At 34.6% G+C, this 19,614-nt stretch overlaps 1 protein-coding gene across 2 annotated transcripts in view; it reads left to right on the plus strand.

The window, feature by feature from the left end:
* Positions 1-19,614, plus strand: part of ATAD1 (ATPase family AAA domain containing 1) — a 51,715-nt gene that overhangs the window by 3,505 nt on the left and 28,596 nt on the right. For both annotated transcript variants that reach the window (XM_065894457.1, XM_065894456.1), the window contains exons 2-4: positions 7,026-7,124; positions 8,971-9,091; positions 14,025-14,225. In XM_065894457.1, coding sequence (XP_065750529.1) covers positions 7,026-7,124; positions 8,971-9,091; positions 14,025-14,225 — 421 coding nt within the window. The remainder of the gene's footprint in view (positions 1-7,025; positions 7,125-8,970; positions 9,092-14,024; positions 14,226-19,614) is intronic.

Here is a 19,614-nt window from a genome sequence, read left to right on the forward strand (position 1 = left end):
ATTAATAGTAACAATTTTATATAAACTCTTCCAGAGTGTAGAAAATGAGAAATACTCACCAAACCTTTCTATGAGGGTAGCATAACAACAATTCCAAAACTTAAAATGAATGTAAAAATCTTAAACAAAATATTTACAAGCTGAATTCAGCAGTGTATAAAAAAGATAATATATTATGGCCAGTTGAATTTATCCCAGGAATTAAAGGCTGGCTTCATTTGAGGGGAAAAAAATACATATATATTAATTTTAAAATGCATATATATTAATATTAACAGATTTGAGGATGAAACTATGATCATATCAATGCAGCAAAGGCCTTTGTTGAAATTAAACACTTATTCTTGATTTTTAGAAATGCTCTTAGAAAATAGGAATAAAAGATAATGTCTTTAGCATGATAGAATGAATTTACTACAGGAAACATAGTTCATGGTAAAAAATTGAAAGCATTTTCTTTATGATTAGGAGCAAGTCAAGGAAGCCTGTTGTCATCACTTCTATTTAACGTTTTTACTGATTATTAGCTAATGCATAAGTCAAGAAAAAAGATAAGAGGTAGAAGTATTGGAAAAAAATAAACAGTTATTATTCACAGGTAATATAATTTACATAGAAAGCCAAAGAAAGCCTATAGGTAAACTATCAGGATTAATAAGGGTTTAAGGGCTGCTGGATACAAAATCAGTACACAAAAGTCAGCTGTATTTCTGGATACCCACCACAGTTGAAAAATGCAGTTTTTAAAAGATACTATTTATAGTAGCATCAAAAATATTCAGTAACTGACAAACACAAGTTATACAACACATTTATAGAGAAAATTATAAAACTGTTGAAGGCTTAAGTTCAATTCGATGCCAATTAAAAAATACCCAAAGACTTTTTTTGTTTGTTGTATTTTTCTTCTAAAATTTATATTGAGGAATAAAAGTTTATTAATAGGTAAGACACTCCTGAAAAACGAGACGTGTGTGTTGGACGAGGAAAGATTTGCCTTGTTTATATCAAGACTTACGATAAAGCTATAGTTATTAAAACAATGTGTGGGCTTCTCTGGTGATGCAGTAGTTAAGAATCCGCCTGCCAATGCAGGGGACACAGGTTCGAGCCCTGGGTTGGGAAGATTCCACATGCCGCGGAGCAACTAAGCCCATGAGCCTCAACTACAGAGCCTGCGCTCTGGAGCCCACAAGCCAAAACTACTGAAGCCTGTGAGCTTAGAGGCTGTGCTCTGCTACAAGAGAAGCCACTGCAATGAGAAGCCCGCGCACCGCAACGAAGGTAGCCCCCATTCGTCGCCACTGGAGAAAGCCCGCGTGCAGCAACAAAGACCCAACACAGCCAAAAATAAATAAATTAAAAATAAAAATAAATTAAAAAACAAAACAAAACAATGTGCTATTGGCACAGGGGTGGATTGGCAAATATACCAGAATAGACTCCAGAAACAGTCCTACCTGTAACATGGAAACGATGTGAGACATAACTGGCTTTGCTTTGTAGATTATTGGAGAACGGATGGACTTTTCAGTAAACAATACTTAGACTGTTGGCTCTATATGGGAGGGAATAAAATTTGATTTCTGCTTGATTCCGTGCACAATAATCTCTTCCTGGGATTAAAAACTTAAATTTATTCATATAACAGATATTCATTGAGCACCTACTCTGTGGTTCTTTATACCTCATCTGCATGTTCTAAAGATATCCTTTTTAACCTATCCAATTTTAATAAAAGCACTTGTAAAAAAAACAGGTGACCAGCGGAGGAGGAATAAAACCAGAATAATGTAAGTTGTTGGTACCAGTCTTTCCCATCCCAGCTTACCTTGAAGTATACAAAATACTGCAGATTGTAACAGTGGTTCACTGTGGCAGTTATTTTCAAATGGAAGGATGTTACATTTTGAAACATCAGAATTTGGAGAAGTTGGTGGGGTGTTAAATATAATTTTTAAAAGCCCCTTCTTAAATTCTTTCCCACTATCTGGAAAATCACTGTGTGTGTGAAGTCACCAAAGCCAGGGGAAAAGAAGGTTGCAAAAGAGAATTGGTTGTAAATGTTGTATTATGAAATGATCCAGGAGAAGATGTCATGAGGAATGTGAACGAAGAAAGCAATCAGATTTATTGAAATCATTAAAGAGAGCAATTTCCGTTCAGTGGGGACAGCAAGTGTAATTTGAAGTAAAAGAACATAGTCGTTGCAGAGTTTGCTGAGGGAAAGGTAAAGAAGAAAGGGGAAAGGGCTAGCGGAGCAGGTGGAGAGTTGCTGCCAAAGAGGAGGGAGGTAGGTCCTAGAAGAACCAGGAGGGATTAGGATCGGTAGTTACAGGAACATTTTAAGGTAGAGTTAACTGTTTTATTCTCGACAAAGGGGAGAGGTTATAACTAAATGTGCTTGGGAGTGGAGGAGGTTTGGGACCTGCTGAGGTAAATATGTGATGAGTATATAACGAGATAAATCACAGTAGGTTATGGAACATTAGGGCATAATTGAAGAAAGCTGAGTTTATTAGGAACTCAATTGTTTTGTTTTTATGAACTTCTTGAGCATTTCTCGGCAGGTTGGGAGCAGATAAATTGAATGGTGGTGCTGAACCTGCATTGAAGATAGGGCTAACTGGTATAACAATAAGTGTAAGGAATCGTATGTTTCTAAGGAAGACATTCTGTGGTACAGGCTATTTAGGAAGTCAGATGGGGGATAATTTAGTTGGTGTATAGAAAGGAATTAAGGAATTAGAGTGCGTATTGAGGGCAAAGATCAGGTGTGAATGTGGGAGAGGAGGAAGGTATGACTCCTGTGGTCACAGAGGAAGAACACTGACTATAAAAGCTTAGATAACGTTTTGAGATTACCAGATAATCCATGGGGCTGATGTGAGCTTAAAGGCAGTGCAGTTTTGAGATGAAAGGTGAAGGATGACATAGGTGCATTCAAATCAGGAAGAGTAACCTAGAAGTAGTCTTACGTTTGGATTAAACAGGGTATTTGTAAATAATTTCTAGTCTAAAGCCAGGAAAACTTCCAGCCTTACTAAATGTGGGATATTTAATTGGTAATGAGAGAGGAGATGGTTTCAGCAGAGTGTTAAAGAGGAACAAGGGTTTTCTGGGCACGTGCAGCTGTTGGATCATATTGAGATACAGCACAAGAGTTTTGATAGGTATGTCTGTAATAAAAGGATGGGTTGGATTAATTGAGATGTTAGAAGACAGGGAATCTCTATGTGTACTATTAAAGAGCTTTCAAGTACAGGATGAATAACTTAATGCTTGACCTCTCCTGGGCATTTGTATATACAGTATTTTGTTTAGCATATTAATTAGACTATATAATATTCCTGAGATTGTAGTTTAGCTGTCAAAGGCCTGGAAAGATTCACTACTGAGAATTCATACACATGAAGGTCATATATTGTGACCTTAGTCATTAACTTAATGTCTCCCTATTTTTAGTCCTATCATTGATATTGTAAGGTTCAAAACTTCATTTCAGTTATTTTGATATAAGTAATAGATGAAATTGTGAAGGGCTGATACACTGAAATCTTAAACTGGAACTCTCAACTGCCAGGTGTTTTTAAGAGCAGCCATCATAGAATGCCAGTTACCATTTGGAAGAGCTAACATTTGTTGACACCAGGAAGCCATTGTGAACTGCATTACCAATCAAGTGGCCCTAAAACCATGGTTTACTGGAGCTGAATCTTAGAAGACTGAGCTGAAGTAAATAAGGAAATTCAGATGGGAAATCAGTAAGGAATAAGCAGTTAGTGTTGCCTGAGTGGCCAAGGGGATAGATAGAAGTGATGAGGAAAGAAAAGCAACAAGAGGGAAACTTGAGATAAAACTCAGTGCATTATAGTGTTTTATACAGTAACATAGCAGAAGAGTATTATAGTAGAAAGTCATCTTATCCAGCAACTTTTGGGTTATACGATAAAGTCAGAAGAGATAAGTGCACTAACGCTAAAAGAGAAGATAATTGTCTCCGCATGTCTAGAAAAGGGTGTTTGTTAATATTTTAATGTAAGTTTGTGGTAAAGGCTTATACCTAATGTATAAAGATAATTCTTCAAATTCTTTGCTATTTCCTACTTAAATGTATTTTTTAAAGCTTTATATCAATTTCCTCTATCTACACTTACAATTGGAATACTTCAGCTATGACCTCAGTAAAAGTTTTTTGAAATAAGTTGAATTAGTTCATCTTTGTTTTTGTTGTGCTATCTCTAACTTTCTAAAATTATTCTTCCAGAAGAACAACCAATTTTATGAATCTTTTAGAACCTTTACGAAATGAGTGTTTCTATTCTGCTGCTCCTTTACTCCATTTCCTCCTTCCTCATTCTAGGCAGAAATATTAGTTCACTATTTCCTATTTCCCCACTTCTTTACTTTTTAAATTATACTTTACATGGAGAAAAAGTGAAATAGAGTGTAAGGATAAAAAATACTATGAAACAGTTGAAAAGATGGGTATAAACTAAAAAGTAAGTTTCCCTCCTACCTCTGACTCCTCACCCACAGTTCACCATTTTCCCTCCTCAGAGTGGGAGAGACCCACTTTAAAAACCAAGCAAATGTGGGTGACTAGAAAGTATAATTGTCATTAAGCTGTAAACAGTAAAGCATTGCATGAGCATAAGCCATTTTTCAAGTAGTCCAATCATAATTTTGTTTTTCTAGGTAAAACATTTTAGAAATAAGGGCTCAGTTAAATGTGTCAAAGCTAGACAATTGGATAACTTGTTCCTGGAACACAGTTTGGTACTGGTATGATGTGTTTTGGGGTGCTTTCTTTTCATTTACTTGTGTGTTAAGCATGTTCTGCTCTCCCAAATGAGAAATGTTAGTGTTTTAACAGAACATGAGCTTTGAAATTAGATCAGAGTTTGAGCTCTGGTAATGCTAATTCATAGCTATGTAATCTTGCCAGTTCTTTACATTTCTCTGACCCTTGAGTTCTCCATCTGAAAAATGAGAATAATAATAGCTACTTCTCAGGATGGTTTCAAGGGTTGATTGTAAACCATATCCAGCACAGTGCCAGGAATGTGGTAGGTGCTCAATAAACGTTAATTTTTTTTTCTCTTTCCTATCAATGTTATTAATGCAACCTGAAGACATTGTTAAATGGAACTCCTGTTGTGGAGAAAAGATTCTAGGTAAACTCAACTATAGCGTTTTCTGTCTCTATAAAGTAAACAACATAGTTGATAATTTTTATTTAGGAAATTCCAAATATAAATAAAGGTAGCAAGAGGCAGTTGTGGCCTAGAGTAAAATTTTAAGGGCAAGTAGCTAATAGAGATAAAAGCATGTTTTCTCAAATACTGACATTTTGGACCAGATGAGGGGGTTGGGGAGGCAGAATATCCTTTGCCTACTTGATTGTTTAGCAGCATCCCTGTCTCTGCTGACTAGATACCAGTAGCACTGCCCCACCCACCCAAGTTGTGACAACCAAAAGTATTTTCAGGCATTGCCAAATGTCCCCTAGGGGGTCAAAAATCACCCCTGGTTGAGAACCACTGTATTAGAGCATGGCCTAAAAAGAACACGTGGGATGGCTTCACATTTATAGAAGAACAAAGGAAAAGAAGAGAAATTAATGCAATTATAGGTACAGAAAACAGGATACTGTTCATAGCTGACACATTTAAAGTCAGTGAAAGAGAAGATATTTGTACGAAAGAGATAAAAGAATCTGGAAAAGGCTGCTTTATCCATTGATTCAGAGGCGTGGCTAAATAGGAAAAATGATGTGGTTCATAGCACTTTTTTTTTAAAAAAAGTGTGATATTACTAGGATATGATCAACACACATCCTGATCCTCTAACCAGTCTATAACTATAATGCTGTATGATGTCATTTTTTTAAGAGTAGCAATACCCCTGACAAATAGCAAGATTATATATAATCAAAAGTATTCTAGGAAAATGTAACAACAAAAATTTAGGTAAATAATGATTTACCAGAGTACCTTCATTTCTAAAACTGTTCACTTAATTGAAATTTGGATATATTATGTCTAGATTTTTAAAGACTCTTTAGTTGCTACAAACTCCAGTCATGTAACTGAGGAAACCAAGGTAATATATATGATGGTTAGAGTATAGGCTCTAGAGTTGGGACTGCCTGGATTCGTATGTTGCCTCTTCCATTTGCTAATTTTTAACCTAAGACAAATAACAGTCTGAGCTACGCTTAGGTTTCTTTTTCTGTGTTGGGGAGAAATTGTACCTACTTCATAGGATCTCCCTGAGGATTCAATGAGTTAATCCATCTACAGTATTTTGGCGTTAATATTTGGCACACTCAGTAAATGTTTTACTGTTAACATTATTTTTATTTTAGTTGAAAGCTGTGTTGCTTTGCTAGAGCTTATAGCTTTAAGGCTAGTTTTGCCCAGCTCTAAAAATATATGCAAGTATACTTCTAATTGAAAATTATTTTTATTATCTCTGGTTGCCTAGCCCCAAGAATGGACTTTAAAAAGGATAGTATCTCAGAACAATTTGAAATTAGTTAGGTGGAACACCTGTTGTAGATATATGGGTAATTTGAGGAAAGTTGGGCACCAGTTTTCAGATACTCTGTCAGCTGAAGGAAAGAAACTCCAGTTGTCCATTTCTTGATAGCCTTAACTCCTCGATCTTTCATCTTGAGGCTTCATTTTCACCTGTCATGATAATCCTGCTAGGAAAGAAATCAAGTTGGACCTTAGAATCTCATTGGAGCAATGAGAGGCCATGTATATATCTCTTCGATCATGTACCCTATTTTCTCATTTCCCAAAAGCTGGTTTAAATTGCCCTGGTTTCTGTAGAGTAGACCTTCAAATCTGTTTTTACTTAGGGACTTACGAATGGGGAAGGATGAAACAAGTGGCATAGAATATCTCTGGAAAATCTTGTATGTCTGTTTATTGCTCTTTAGACTTCGCTACATGTTATGGAGTGCCAGTGTCTAAATATCAAACTAAAGGAGGTTGCTTGTTTTTCCTTTCTAGGCAGAAAAATTAATGAAGCAAATCGGTGTGAAAAATGTGAAGCTTTCAGAATATGAAATGAGTATTGCTGCTCATCTAGTAGACCCTCTTAACATGCATGTAGGTATCTTTAATCTTATTTAATATTTTTTTTGTCTAGCATTTTGTATCAAGAGTCCCAAAGACCATGACCAGGTTTGATGATTCTCTAGGAGGAATCACAGGATTCAGTGTAGTCATACTCCTGGATATAATTTATTACAACAGAAGGATACAAGGCAAAATTAGCAAAGAAAGAGGGGCGTGGGATGAAGTCTGGAGGAAGTCAGGCACCAGCTTCCAAGAGTCTTCTAGTGAAGTCACACAGGGTGCACTTAATTCTTTCAGCAGCAGGTTATGAGAACACCTGTCAAATGCTATCTACCAAAGAAGCCCATTAGAGACTTAGGGCCCAGGGTTTTAATTGGGACTGGTCACATAGACTGCATCTTCCTAACATGTGTCAAAATTCTAGACTCCCATGAGCAAAACATGTATCCACCATAAACCATATTGTTTGCACAAACAGTTTAGGCACAGTGAGCTGTTCTCATCAGGAAAATGGAGGAAACTCTCCTGAAATCTAAGTATCTCCCATACTCCAGCCAGGGGCTAGCCTTGCAAGCAGGACTTTCCAAGGATAATCGTCTCGGGCCTGCTGTGTTAACTTTTTTTGTGCACATTTGTTTAGTTAAACCTGTACTTTTATATATTCACCTTTGTGGCATATAAAATTACTGCTTTAAGTCATGTGGATATTTGACTTGGAGTTCAAATCTAGATTTTTTTATAAGGTATGATAGACAACACAAGATTCTGAATCCCAGTTTCTCCATTTATGGCCTTGGTAAATTATTTTCTCTTTGAGTTTCAGTTCCCTCATGTATAATCCAGGGACAGTGTAATACCTGCTCTACCTACTTCTAAAGGATTATTTTGAGCATCAGATTAATGTAATTTATAAACTCTAAAATCCTCTGTGAATATTTTCTAACAATAGGTGTAAATAAATAGAGTGAAATACGATATCCTTATCTCCAAATCTAGGAAATAAAAATCTACAGTGTCTATTAATATCTGTGTGCACAGAGACATACATGCCTTTCCAGAATTAATCCTCCGTTTGAAATGAACTCAGTTCTTTGTTATAGCTACAAGTGAAAGTCGGTGATGATTTTTTCAGATCTGGCTGCGCTTTTTCACTTTTTTTTTTATGGTGGAAAATAAATGTGTTGTAAATATTGCTTCCGAACAGCCCCACCTCCAGCCCCTTTACTCTTCCAAATTAAAGCTAGGTTGTTTTTGTTTGGTTTTCAGGTCTTTTTCAGTTAGTTTATCCAGTGCCCACCGCCAAAAAAATTTTTTTAAGCTGAGTCAGAAGACTTTAAAATACACAAGCTGTTATCAGTTTTGAAAAAATGTATCCCCATTTACTCTCTATAAAGACATAAGACAAGTTTTGACACAGTTTACTTTTAATTAGTAAAATTCAGAAGCCCAGTTTGGTGAGTATAAGCCTTATTTCTAAATTCATTCTTATTATGTTTGACAGCATCATCTGTGAATTAGGCCACTCAGCTAGTGCTGAACTGTCTGTCAGAGCTGGCTCTCATTCTTCTTGGCAGAGTATTTCCTCATCTTAATGGAGTGAGGTCAGCTTATTAGATCCCAAAACTCAGAGTTTTGAGTGGTGGACCTAGGGCCTTTTTTTTTTTTTTTTTTTTTTTGGAATAGGTAGTTGACTATTAAATTTCAGCTCATGGTAGTTTAATAATTTCAGTATTGCTTAAAAGTACTTATATTAATATATCATTTTAAACTTTTATTATTTAGGTATAATTAAGGCTTACCATTTGGGGGGATTCTTTTTTACTTCGGTGAACATACGTTAGCTGTAAAACTTCATGCTGACCTTAACTTTTACCAGGTTACTTGGAGTGATATAGCAGGTTTGGATGATGTCATTACGGATCTGAAAGACACAGTCATCTTACCTATCAAAAAGAAGCATTTGTTTGAAAATTCCAGGCTTTTGCAGCCTCCAAAAGGTATGGTAAAACTTTATATTTGCTAAAGCATTAAAAATCTGGAACACATGGAAACTTTCTGCCATTATAGAACTGGTGTTTTTGAAGTTGGGTTTTCAAGAGACTGCTGAGATCCAGTGAACTGTTTTATAAATAATGATTTTTAAATAATTGCTTATTCTTCAGCTTCCAAATTTAGGTAAAGTTTTTCCCCATAGTTACATATCAAAATAATCCTTTTATTTCAAATTCATTTTTATCACTTACAAGAAAATGAAATTAGGGAAATAGAGGATAAAAAAAGATTCAAAGTAACAGTATGGGTTTTTGTCTTCAAGATAAGACTTCTGGTTGTTTCATGATTCTAGTGATTTTTTTTCCTCTTGGTAATTTTATTTTAGATTGCAGTGGTAGTTTTTTGTTTGGTTTTGTTTTTAAGGAAATAGTGAACTACAGATGAACTAGAAATTAAATACTACTTATTTTTAAGGGAAACATTTTCTTATTCCTAGTTAGTGATTACTTCAAAAGCCTTGGAACTCAAGAATTGAAAGTATTTATAACTACATCCTTAAATATAATACTTTTATTATTGGCCATTCATAAATTGATCATGTTTAAGACTTGTTAAAGGCGATTCAAATGTAGCTTACATGATAATTGACAGTGAGATCTGTAGAAGTGTGTTGCCATGGCTTTCAAATACAAACGCTGTAGCGTAGCTTATTTAGTAGAAGCTTCTAGTAGAAACTTCTCTTTATTGTATTGCCAAAACTAGAGAGGTTGCTAGTCAAGACTGAAATCAAATTATTAGACAAGTGCATTTCTCAGAAAAGGATCTTTAGAAATATCAAAATAACATGTATAAGTTGTTTATAATCTTACTAATTTTGCAGCTAATATCAAAAAGTGCATTAATTTATATTTCAAAGGTAATTGAAGCCAATAACTGTACATTTTTATGAAGTAGAAAATTTTTGTTTCTGGTAAATAGAGGCTGACGGTTACCACCAAAAATGGCATTCTCTTTTTGTTAACTAAAACAACAAATCTGTTTTTTATGTATTTTACTTTCTGAAACAACAAAGCTACTATTTTTCTAACAAGAAGCATTTACTCTATTGTGATTTAAAAAGAAATTTTTTTCCCCCAAAGAAAATTTCAAATGATGTATATGAGCCCAGATCAAGAGTAAGGCAAATGTTGGATTACTAAGTTCTTCAGTACCCTCTTGCAGGTTGTTTATAGTGTGAACAAGAAAGAACTTTTGTCAATTTTTATGTCTCATTTTCACAATGTTAATGAATTTAGGAAATTTTTTTATGCTGTTAGAGAAAGCTTTTCTCATCAGTGATGGCTTAGGCCAGGTAACTGGGTGACTTCACCAGTTGGTCTTGGTTTAAAGCCCCAATTAGCATAGCAGATACCAAATTATGAGGGAGTACTTTAACAGCCTTATGTAAATCTGCTTTTTATTTAAAAGCATTATCTAAAACTGAAGGTGGTTCCTATGTGTATTTAAATTTTTTTTAAGTTACATGAGTATTTCCTTATTATGTGATCTAAAAGTTTTACTATTTGAGCTTTTTCAGCTTTGCATTTTTGGAAAATTTTTTTACCAAGAACAAAAGTTTGAAAAATCATTGATTTACTTTTTGACCCCCAACATAAATTGGATATTGGTGTACAGAAGCAGAGTATACAATCAGTTGCGTACCATACTTGTTCCATTTGGGAACTGGAAATAGGTTACGTAGCTTAGACTCATTGCTTTATTGCCAATTTTATGTTTTCCTTAGTTCATTGCTGTCTAAGCTGAAATTGATCACTGCCTCACAGACTATAGAAAGTTAATTTGAGAATGATTTGTTATGTCATGAATGTGTGACACATGATAATCATACTTAGTAACGTATAAAGATATGGTGTCACTTATTGGTTACAAGAACATGCCATAAAATACTGATGGTTGCATTAAAAAATGTAACCCTTTCTTCCCCCAAAACACTTAAAAATTTACAATAGTTAAAATTCCATTTGAGGGACTTCCCTGGTGGTCCAGTGGTTAAGACCCCATGCTCCCAATGCAGGGGGCCTGGGTTCGAACTTTGATCAGGGAACTAGATCCCGCCTGCCACAACTAAGAGCCCCGGCACAGCCAAATAAATATTAAAAAAAAAAAAAAAATTAAAAAAAAATCCATTTGAATGCTGTATGGTCCTTCTATAAAATCTGAATTCAGTAATCATTATTTTGGCACATAACTTTTATGCTTGTGAATGTCATCATACTCCATGTTTTGATGCATTCTTTAAAATGTAGATAAGAAATATATGTTTTGAAAGATGGACTTTCTGAGGTCATAAAGGCCTATAACTTCCCCCCCTCCCCCCAGTACTCTGTATTTAAGTAGTTTTACAGATATTTATTTTTCCACCATTTGGACAAATTTTTTATTAAACCTTGAAAGTAAATAAACTAGTCCGAAAAAGGAAGAAAGAAAAGTTGGTCACTAATAAGATATAATATATTTTTCACTAATGAGGATTATCTCAAATTTGGATTTGTTTGTCCCAATACTTCTTTTCTTCCTCATCCTAAATCTTTATTTACATGCAGTACTTAGGAAGTGAAGCCTTTGTCCAAAACATCCATCTTAAAGAGGGGTTTGAATTTTTAAGTCTCTACAAAGCACAAAATAATAAACACATTTTTAATTCTGTTGAAAATGGTTGTAAAAGTATCAGACTAAGTTCTAAAAACTAGTTAAAATGTTATAAAACTAATAATTAAAGCTAAATGCCTCACATTCATTTGCAGAACCACTCGTTTATCTTCATAAATATTAACATGGTGGACTCCACTTCAACAAAGGATATAGAAAACGTGCCATTTTCAAATAATATTATTGCTGTACTTACTGATAAAGTATCAGATGGGACAACATGAATCTTAGTGAAGCTTAAGATACATACAGAAATGGGGATTAAACAGTTGAATAAATAATTTTAAAGCTAACATTCATGTAATTACCACCCAGGTCAAGAAGTGAGCATTGATTGTTCCTCATGTGAACCTTATCTGTCACAGCTCCATCCTCCAGAAGATTATGAAATCCAAAAGTTTTCATTGCATGTTAAATTTTTAGACATTAGTAAATAACTGCTCAATTAATAATACTAATTATAATCCCTGAAATAATTAGAAAAACTTAATCCTACTAGGAGGTACCAAAACTAAACTATTAGGAATAAAATATTCAAACTGATAAATGAATACTTTGAAACAAATCTGACAGTCTGAGAGTATTCCATGTGTTTATGAAGTGATGGTGTAGCTGCAAAGTCAACAAAATATGAAGACTTTTGCATCATTAGTTTTAAAAACCTGAGATTCAAGTAATACATATTAAAAGTTTGCTAGTAGACCTGCATTCCATATTAAATTATATGATCAAAATAATAAATGTAATAATTCCATATGTTATCCCATATGTTTTCAGCTTCACTTGAATTCGATGGCATTAGACTATATTCTGTATTGTTCACATGAGCCATCTAAAAGTGTCAGTAGAAGGTTCAAATTTAACTGACTTAACTGAACTTTTAGTACCTAAATGAACGTAATTAAAAAATGCAAGGACTCCTTGACAAAATTAACATATACTGGCAGTGCTTATGGATTTAAAATTTTAAATCAGCTTTAGAAGGGTTTAATTTAAAATGATTAAACATGAGTTAGTTGAATCTTGAAGAATTATTAAGACCACTAGAAATATCTATGTGTGCTTGAGGAGGAGTTTGAACATTATTTTGAAATGTTTGGCACGAAAAAAATTTGGTAGGTTATAGAACCAAGCTCAAGTTTCTCATTTTTTAAAAAATGTAAGTTTGGCGGGGGGAGGTTTATATAAAGTACTTACTTTTCTTCCCTCATATTTTGTTTTTTATTTTTATTACACAATAGGAATATTTTGTATAACTCCAGATTCTCTCCATTTTACCCCAGCATGCTGCCTAAATTGTATTTATTTATTTATTTATTTGGTCATGGTGTGTGGGATCTTAACTCCCCAACCAGGGATGGAACCCAGGCCCCAGCAGTAAAGCACTGAGTTCTAACCACTGGACCGCCAGGGAATTCCCAATATTGTCATTCTTTAAGTGCTATTACATGAGAAAAGTCGAGAAGCTCTAGATTAAGGAAATATTTAAAGAAGTTTTCAGATGATGATTTTTGTCAGCCCTGTCTGTAAATGATCTGTAGTCAGGGCCATAATTTTAGTATTATATTAACTTAGAAAATGCTACCTCATTTTAGATGAAAAACAGTTGGTGATGATTCCCCAAATTTCTCAAGACCTCAGTCTGTTTAGATCTTTTATATATTAAAAGACTTACCTTAAATTGCATTTAGCAGCAAATTGCTGTCAGTGGAGACTCTAGGTTAATAATATAGTTTTATTCCTAGGAAATTAAAACAGGAGTGACTGGTGATTTCTTTTTAAGAAAAGATCATTATCTTAAGTCTCTGAGCAATAGCAAAACAGTGTTTTCTACAGTCTATTTTGAAGTTGTTCATTTTCTCTGGGCTGTTGTCATTGTGCTATAGGGCTCTTAGCTCGTGAAGGGGAAGGGCATTAGACGATTTTATTTGTCAACCATTGATCAAGAGGTGTGAGTTTGGATGTCAAGATGATTGTCTTTAATATTAAAGACAATTTCATGAAGGGAGGAAGCACAAGGGTGCTATAATCCCAAATACATGTCATCACTAACACAAACTTAGAATATAACACCTTCCTTTCTACTATAAGAAAAGATTAATAAAAATGGAAGTGAATATTGTGAAAAAGTTTCATGTGGACAGAATTAATATTATGTTGATTTTCCCATAAAGTAGCAAATATCTCTTTCTCTTAAAGGAAATAATAAAATAACATGTTAATTTTCAGGTGTACTTCTCTATGGGCCTCCAGGCTGTGGTAAAACGTTGATTGCCAAGGCTACAGCCAAAGAAGCAGGTTGTCGATTTATTAACCTTCAGCCTTCAACACTGACAGATAAGTGGTATGGAGAATCTCAGAAACTGGCAGCTGCTGTTTTCTCCCTTGCCATAAAGCTACAGCCTTCCATCATCTTTATAGACGAAATAGGTATGCTATGTTTTTAAACAGTATGCAGTGGGCTTTCGTGTACATGTTTCCTCATGCATATGTTTGTCCAGGGTAGATACCTAGAAGTTGAACCGTTAGGTTGTGTGATGTGTCCATCTTCAACCTCACTAGGATTACCAGTTCTTCAAAGTGATTATACCCGTTTACACTCTCACCAGTATACAGTTTGTTTCCCTACATACTCCCCCAAAACTTATCTTTTCAGGCACTATCATTAATTTTTGTCAACTTAAAGAGCAAAAATTATGTCATCATTGTTTTGTGTTTCCCTGCTTACTAGTAAATTTGTGCATCTTTTAACATGTTGACTAGCCATTTAGGTTTCCTTGCTTGTAAATTGCCGGTTTTTCTTTGGGTTATTTGCAGTTTTCTTAGTAATTCTTTGATGATGTTTTATTATGATTGCAAATATTTTCTAGACTGGCTTATCTTTTCACTTTATGATAGTTTCTTTTATGGAGATTTAGATTTAAATGTAGTTACATTTATCAGTTTTTTTCCTTTATGGCTTATACTTCTTGTGTCTGGTTTACAAATCCCTTCACTACCTCCATAAATACTCTCCTTTTTAAAATATATAAGGTGAAGTAGGAATCTAGTTTAATTCCTTGCCATATGGACAGTCAGCTTATAAATAGATCATCTTTCTCTGTATGTCATGACTTTTATATTAGTGGGCTTTTTCTCTATTTTATGGATCATCTATATTTTTATTATAATTTATATATTATAATAAAGCTACAGTAATTAAAACTATAGCTTTGAATAAATTTACTATTATAATTATATGTAATATGATAAGCTATATAGAAATATATATAAAGATAGGTATAGATACAAAGTATTTTGGTTAACTTGTTTGCCTTGTGTATCTTTCTCATCAATTTATTCTATTTATTTTGGATTTTTGCTTTGACTTTTGCACAAAGGAGCATATAGCTGGATTTTTAAAACTTTTAATCTAAGGCTCTTTAACCAGGAACTGTGGTCGGTTTGCTTTCATTTTGATAGCTGATATATTTAGATTTATTTCTACCACATAACTGTGTGCTTTTTATGGATATTTACCAATCTAGTGGACTTTTGCACTTTTTTAATTCCCTTTTCCCTCACACAGGTTTAGAAGTTATGTACAGTTGACCCTTGAACAACAGGTTTGAATGGGTCCACTTATACGTGGATTTTTCTCAATAGTAAAAACTCTTTTTATCACCACATGAACTGCAGCTACGGAGGAACCGTGTATATAGAGGGCCAACTGTAAATTATATGTGGATTTTGCACTGTGGAAAGGCTCAGCGCCCATAACTCGTACCTTCTTCAAGGGTCAACTGTATTCTTTTTCTTTTAGCATACATTTAGCACAGCTACTTGTCTTAAAAGTCTAGGCTAATTATTTCTCGCATCTTCCCCAATAATTACAGGGACCTTAGAACTCTTGGATACTAATCATTCCTCTCATCTCTTATATGTTTTTGTTAACAGTTTCTCTTGTTTTTTACTTTTCCATATTGTTATTTTTATACTGGCAGTGCTTGTTTAGAGATCCACTTTGCCAGTTATTTTGCTTACTATTACTTCTTGCACCTGCCTTTTCTGGATTTAATTTCCTTCTTACTGAAGTCTGTCAAAATTCTTTCAGCAATGATTGTGAGTACAGTGAGTTGTCTTTGTGTGAAAATGTGTTGACTCTGTTTTTATTGTTAAATGATACAGAATTATTTTCTTTCAGCATTTTAAAGCCAAAAGTTTGTTGTCTACCAGTCTTTCTTGTCGCTTTTGAGAATTCTGCTTATAGCCTAATATTTCTTTGTAATTAATCTATCTTTTCTCTCTAGTTGCTATTGAATATTGCAAGACTTGTTTTATTATATATATTTTTTCTTCAACTCTCTACTTAATTTTGAGTCATTTCCATAGTTGTAACATCTAGTTCTCTACCATATTTCGTCAGTTCTAAAACATACAGTTTTATTTTAGTTTTTTACATTTTAACATCCCTGAAATTGGGATAGCATGTTATAATTTAATTGGCAGTAGTTAAAAATTTTTGTCGATACATAAAATAATGGTGAAACTCAAAAGTCAGTCAGTTGTTGAGTAAGTAATAAAAAGCGATTCTTTGCTTGGCTGTGTTCAATCTTGCAACAATTGGGTTTGTATTCTGCCAATCATATTTGAATTTTAGAAGTTCTGTTTGTTTATTTTTCAAATTTATCTATTTTCACTATAACTTGCTCTTCTGTTAAAATTTCAATCCCTTTTATGTCTTCAAAATTTTAAACTTTTTTTTTTTTGTGGTACGAGGGCCTCTCACTGTTGTGGCCTCTCCCGTTGCGGAGCACAGGTTCCGGACCTGCAGGCTCAGCGGCCATGGCTCACGGGCCTAGCTGCTCCGTGGCATGTGGGATCTTCCCGGACCAGGGCACGAACCCGTGTCCCCTGCATTGGCAGGCGGATTCTCAACCACTGCTCCACCGGGAAGCCCACATACTATTTTTATATAGTTCTTTGGATTGTTCTGTTTGAAATTTTACTTCTTTATATTGTTAATTCTCTTTCATAGTGATTTGTTTCCGTGTGTCATTTCTAACTCTAGATTGCTTAGGACTTGCTTTTATATGAGAATTCTGTGTTGCCTAAAATAATCCAGAGTAGTTTTTCTGTCTTCCACTTAGAGGCTTTAGGCTCTAATTTCTCGATGTTCCTAAACTGAATGACAGTTTGAATTTAGACTCCAGGCCTGAGAGAGAGCCCCTGTGATCTTGGTTTTTAATTTTTCAGGGGGGACATATTTCCCTCCAGAGCCCAGGCCAAGACAGACAAGCGTCCTTAACTCCCTGTAGTGGTGAGCGGAAATTTTTTTCTTGTCTATACTTTCTGTGAGTGTACATCCTTTTGGGCATCTCGGCTTCAGCATGGATATTAACACCAAAGCAGAACCTCCTGATGCTACCCGTGCATACCTTTTGTATACACAAACACACACACAAACAGTGGCATAATCATCTCAAAATCTCACCATTCTTTTTTTCAGTTCTCTCTTTTCCTGATCTCCAGGATTTTTTTTCTTTCCTTCTTGCAATCTCAGATATTCCGTAACCTTTTTTTAAAATTACTAAACTATTTTTTAGAACAGTTTTAAGTTTACAGAAGACTTGAGCAAAAAGTACAGAGTTCCCATATCCCCCAACACACACACAGTTTCCCTATTATCAATACTTTGTGTTAATGTGATATATTTGTTATAATTAATGAACCATTATTGGTATGTTATTAATAACTAAAGTCCATAGTTTATATTAAGGTTCATTCTGTGTTGTACAGTTCTGTGGTCTTTGACAAATGCATAGTATCATGTATATACCCTTACAATATCAGGCAGCATAGTTTCACCACCCTAAAAATCCCCTGTGCTCTACCTGTTCATCCCTCTCAAACTCCTCCCTCCCAAACTCCTAGCTGCACTGTCTCTATTGTTTTGCCTTTTACAGAATATCATACAGTTGGAATCAGGTAACATGTAGCTTTCTCAGACTGGCTTTCACTTAGCAATATGCATTTGTTTCCTCCATTATCTTTTTATGGCTTGGTAGCTCATTTCTTTATATTGCTGAATCATATTCCATTGTATGGTTGTACCACAGTTTGTTTATCCATTCATCTATTAAAGGACCTCTTGGTTGCTTCCAGTTTTGTGCAATTATGAGTAAAGCTGCTAACAACAGAGATATGCAGGATTTTGTGTGGACTTAAGTTTCTAACTCAGCTGGGTAAATACCTAGGAGCTCAATTGCTGGATTGTATGGTAAATCTGTGTTTAACTTTGTAAGAAACTACCAAATGTATTTCAGAGTGGCTATTTGCACTTAAAAGTTCCACCAGCATTTCTACCATTTTGCAGTTCTACCAGCAGTAAATGAGAGGTCCTGTTTCTCCACTCCTCTCCAGCACTTGGTATTACCAATTTTTTGGATTTTAGCTATCCTAATAAGTGTGTAGTGGTGTCTTGTTTTAATTTGCACTTCCCCAGTGACGTATATTGTTGAGCATCTTTTTTTTCATATGCTTATTTGCCATCTGTATATCTTCTTTGGTGGGGTCTCTGTTCACATCTTTGGCTCATTTTTTTTTTTTTTGAAGGTGGATTTTTTTTTTTTAATTAATTTATTTTTGGCTGTGTTGGGTCTTCGTTTCTGTGCGAGGGCTTTCTCTAATTGCAGTGAGTGGGGGCCACTCTGCATCGTGGTGTGCGGGCCTCTCACTGTCGTGGCCTCTCTTGTTGTGGAGCACAGGCTCCAGATGCTCAGGCTCAGTAGTTGTGGCTCACGGGCCTAGTTGCTCTGTGGCATCTTCCCAGACCAGGGCTCGAACCTGTGTCCCCTGCATTGGCAGGCAGATTCTCAACCACTGTGCCACCAGGGAAGCCCTTTTGCTCATTTTTTAACTGGGTTGTTTTCTTGTTGAATTTTAAGAGTTCTTTGTATATTTTGGATACAAGTCCTTTATCAGATATGTTTTTATACAATAAATATTTTTTTGCAGTCTGTGGCTTATCTTTTCTCTTAATAATGTCTTCCACAGGGCAGGAATTTTATTTTTAATAAACTCCGACTTACACATTTTTTTCTTGGATGGATTGTGCTTTTGGTGTTGTATGTAAAAGTTCATCACCAAACCCAGGGTTCCCTAAATTTTCTCCTGTATTATCTTCATAAGTTTTATAGCTTTTTGTTTTACATTTAGGTCTGTGTTCTGTTTTGAGTTTTGTGAAATGTATAAGGTCTGTGTCGAAGTCTGTGTTTTTGCATATGGATGTCCGATTGATCTAGCACTATTTATCAGATATGCATTAACTTTAAAAAAAAATCTTATTCAGTCTTTTTGTCAGTGTTTACATACATGTCTTTTTCCACTGTCTTCAGCATTCTGAGCTTTTATATTCAGTGTGTCTCGTGTAAGCAGTACACAGTTGGGTTTTGTGTTTTTTTAATCTAGTCTAATATCTTAAACAGGTAATTGCATACTCTAGACCATTTACATTTAATGTAACTACTGATATAGTTAGGTTATTTATACTTTGATCCAGCATTTTAAGTTTTTCATATTATTTTAAGCAGCCATCTTGCCAGACCACTTCTTAGAAATGAAGATAATTTAAGAATAATTAATAGCAGAATTATGGTAGTTAAGTAGGCAGCTAAATTTACACAATTTATCTTTAAAAAATAAGCAATTTTAAAATGACTAGATTTTATACATCCAGAATAAATGGGTACATTTATTGTACATGGTACAACACATGGTACAATACATGGTACAACAATGGTACGTATTGTACACGATTAGAACTGTAAAAGAAAATACA

Source organism: Phocoena phocoena, chromosome 16 (assembly GCF_963924675.1).
Source record: "Phocoena phocoena chromosome 16, mPhoPho1.1, whole genome shotgun sequence".
Taxonomy (NCBI): domain Eukaryota; kingdom Metazoa; phylum Chordata; class Mammalia; order Artiodactyla; family Phocoenidae; genus Phocoena; species Phocoena phocoena.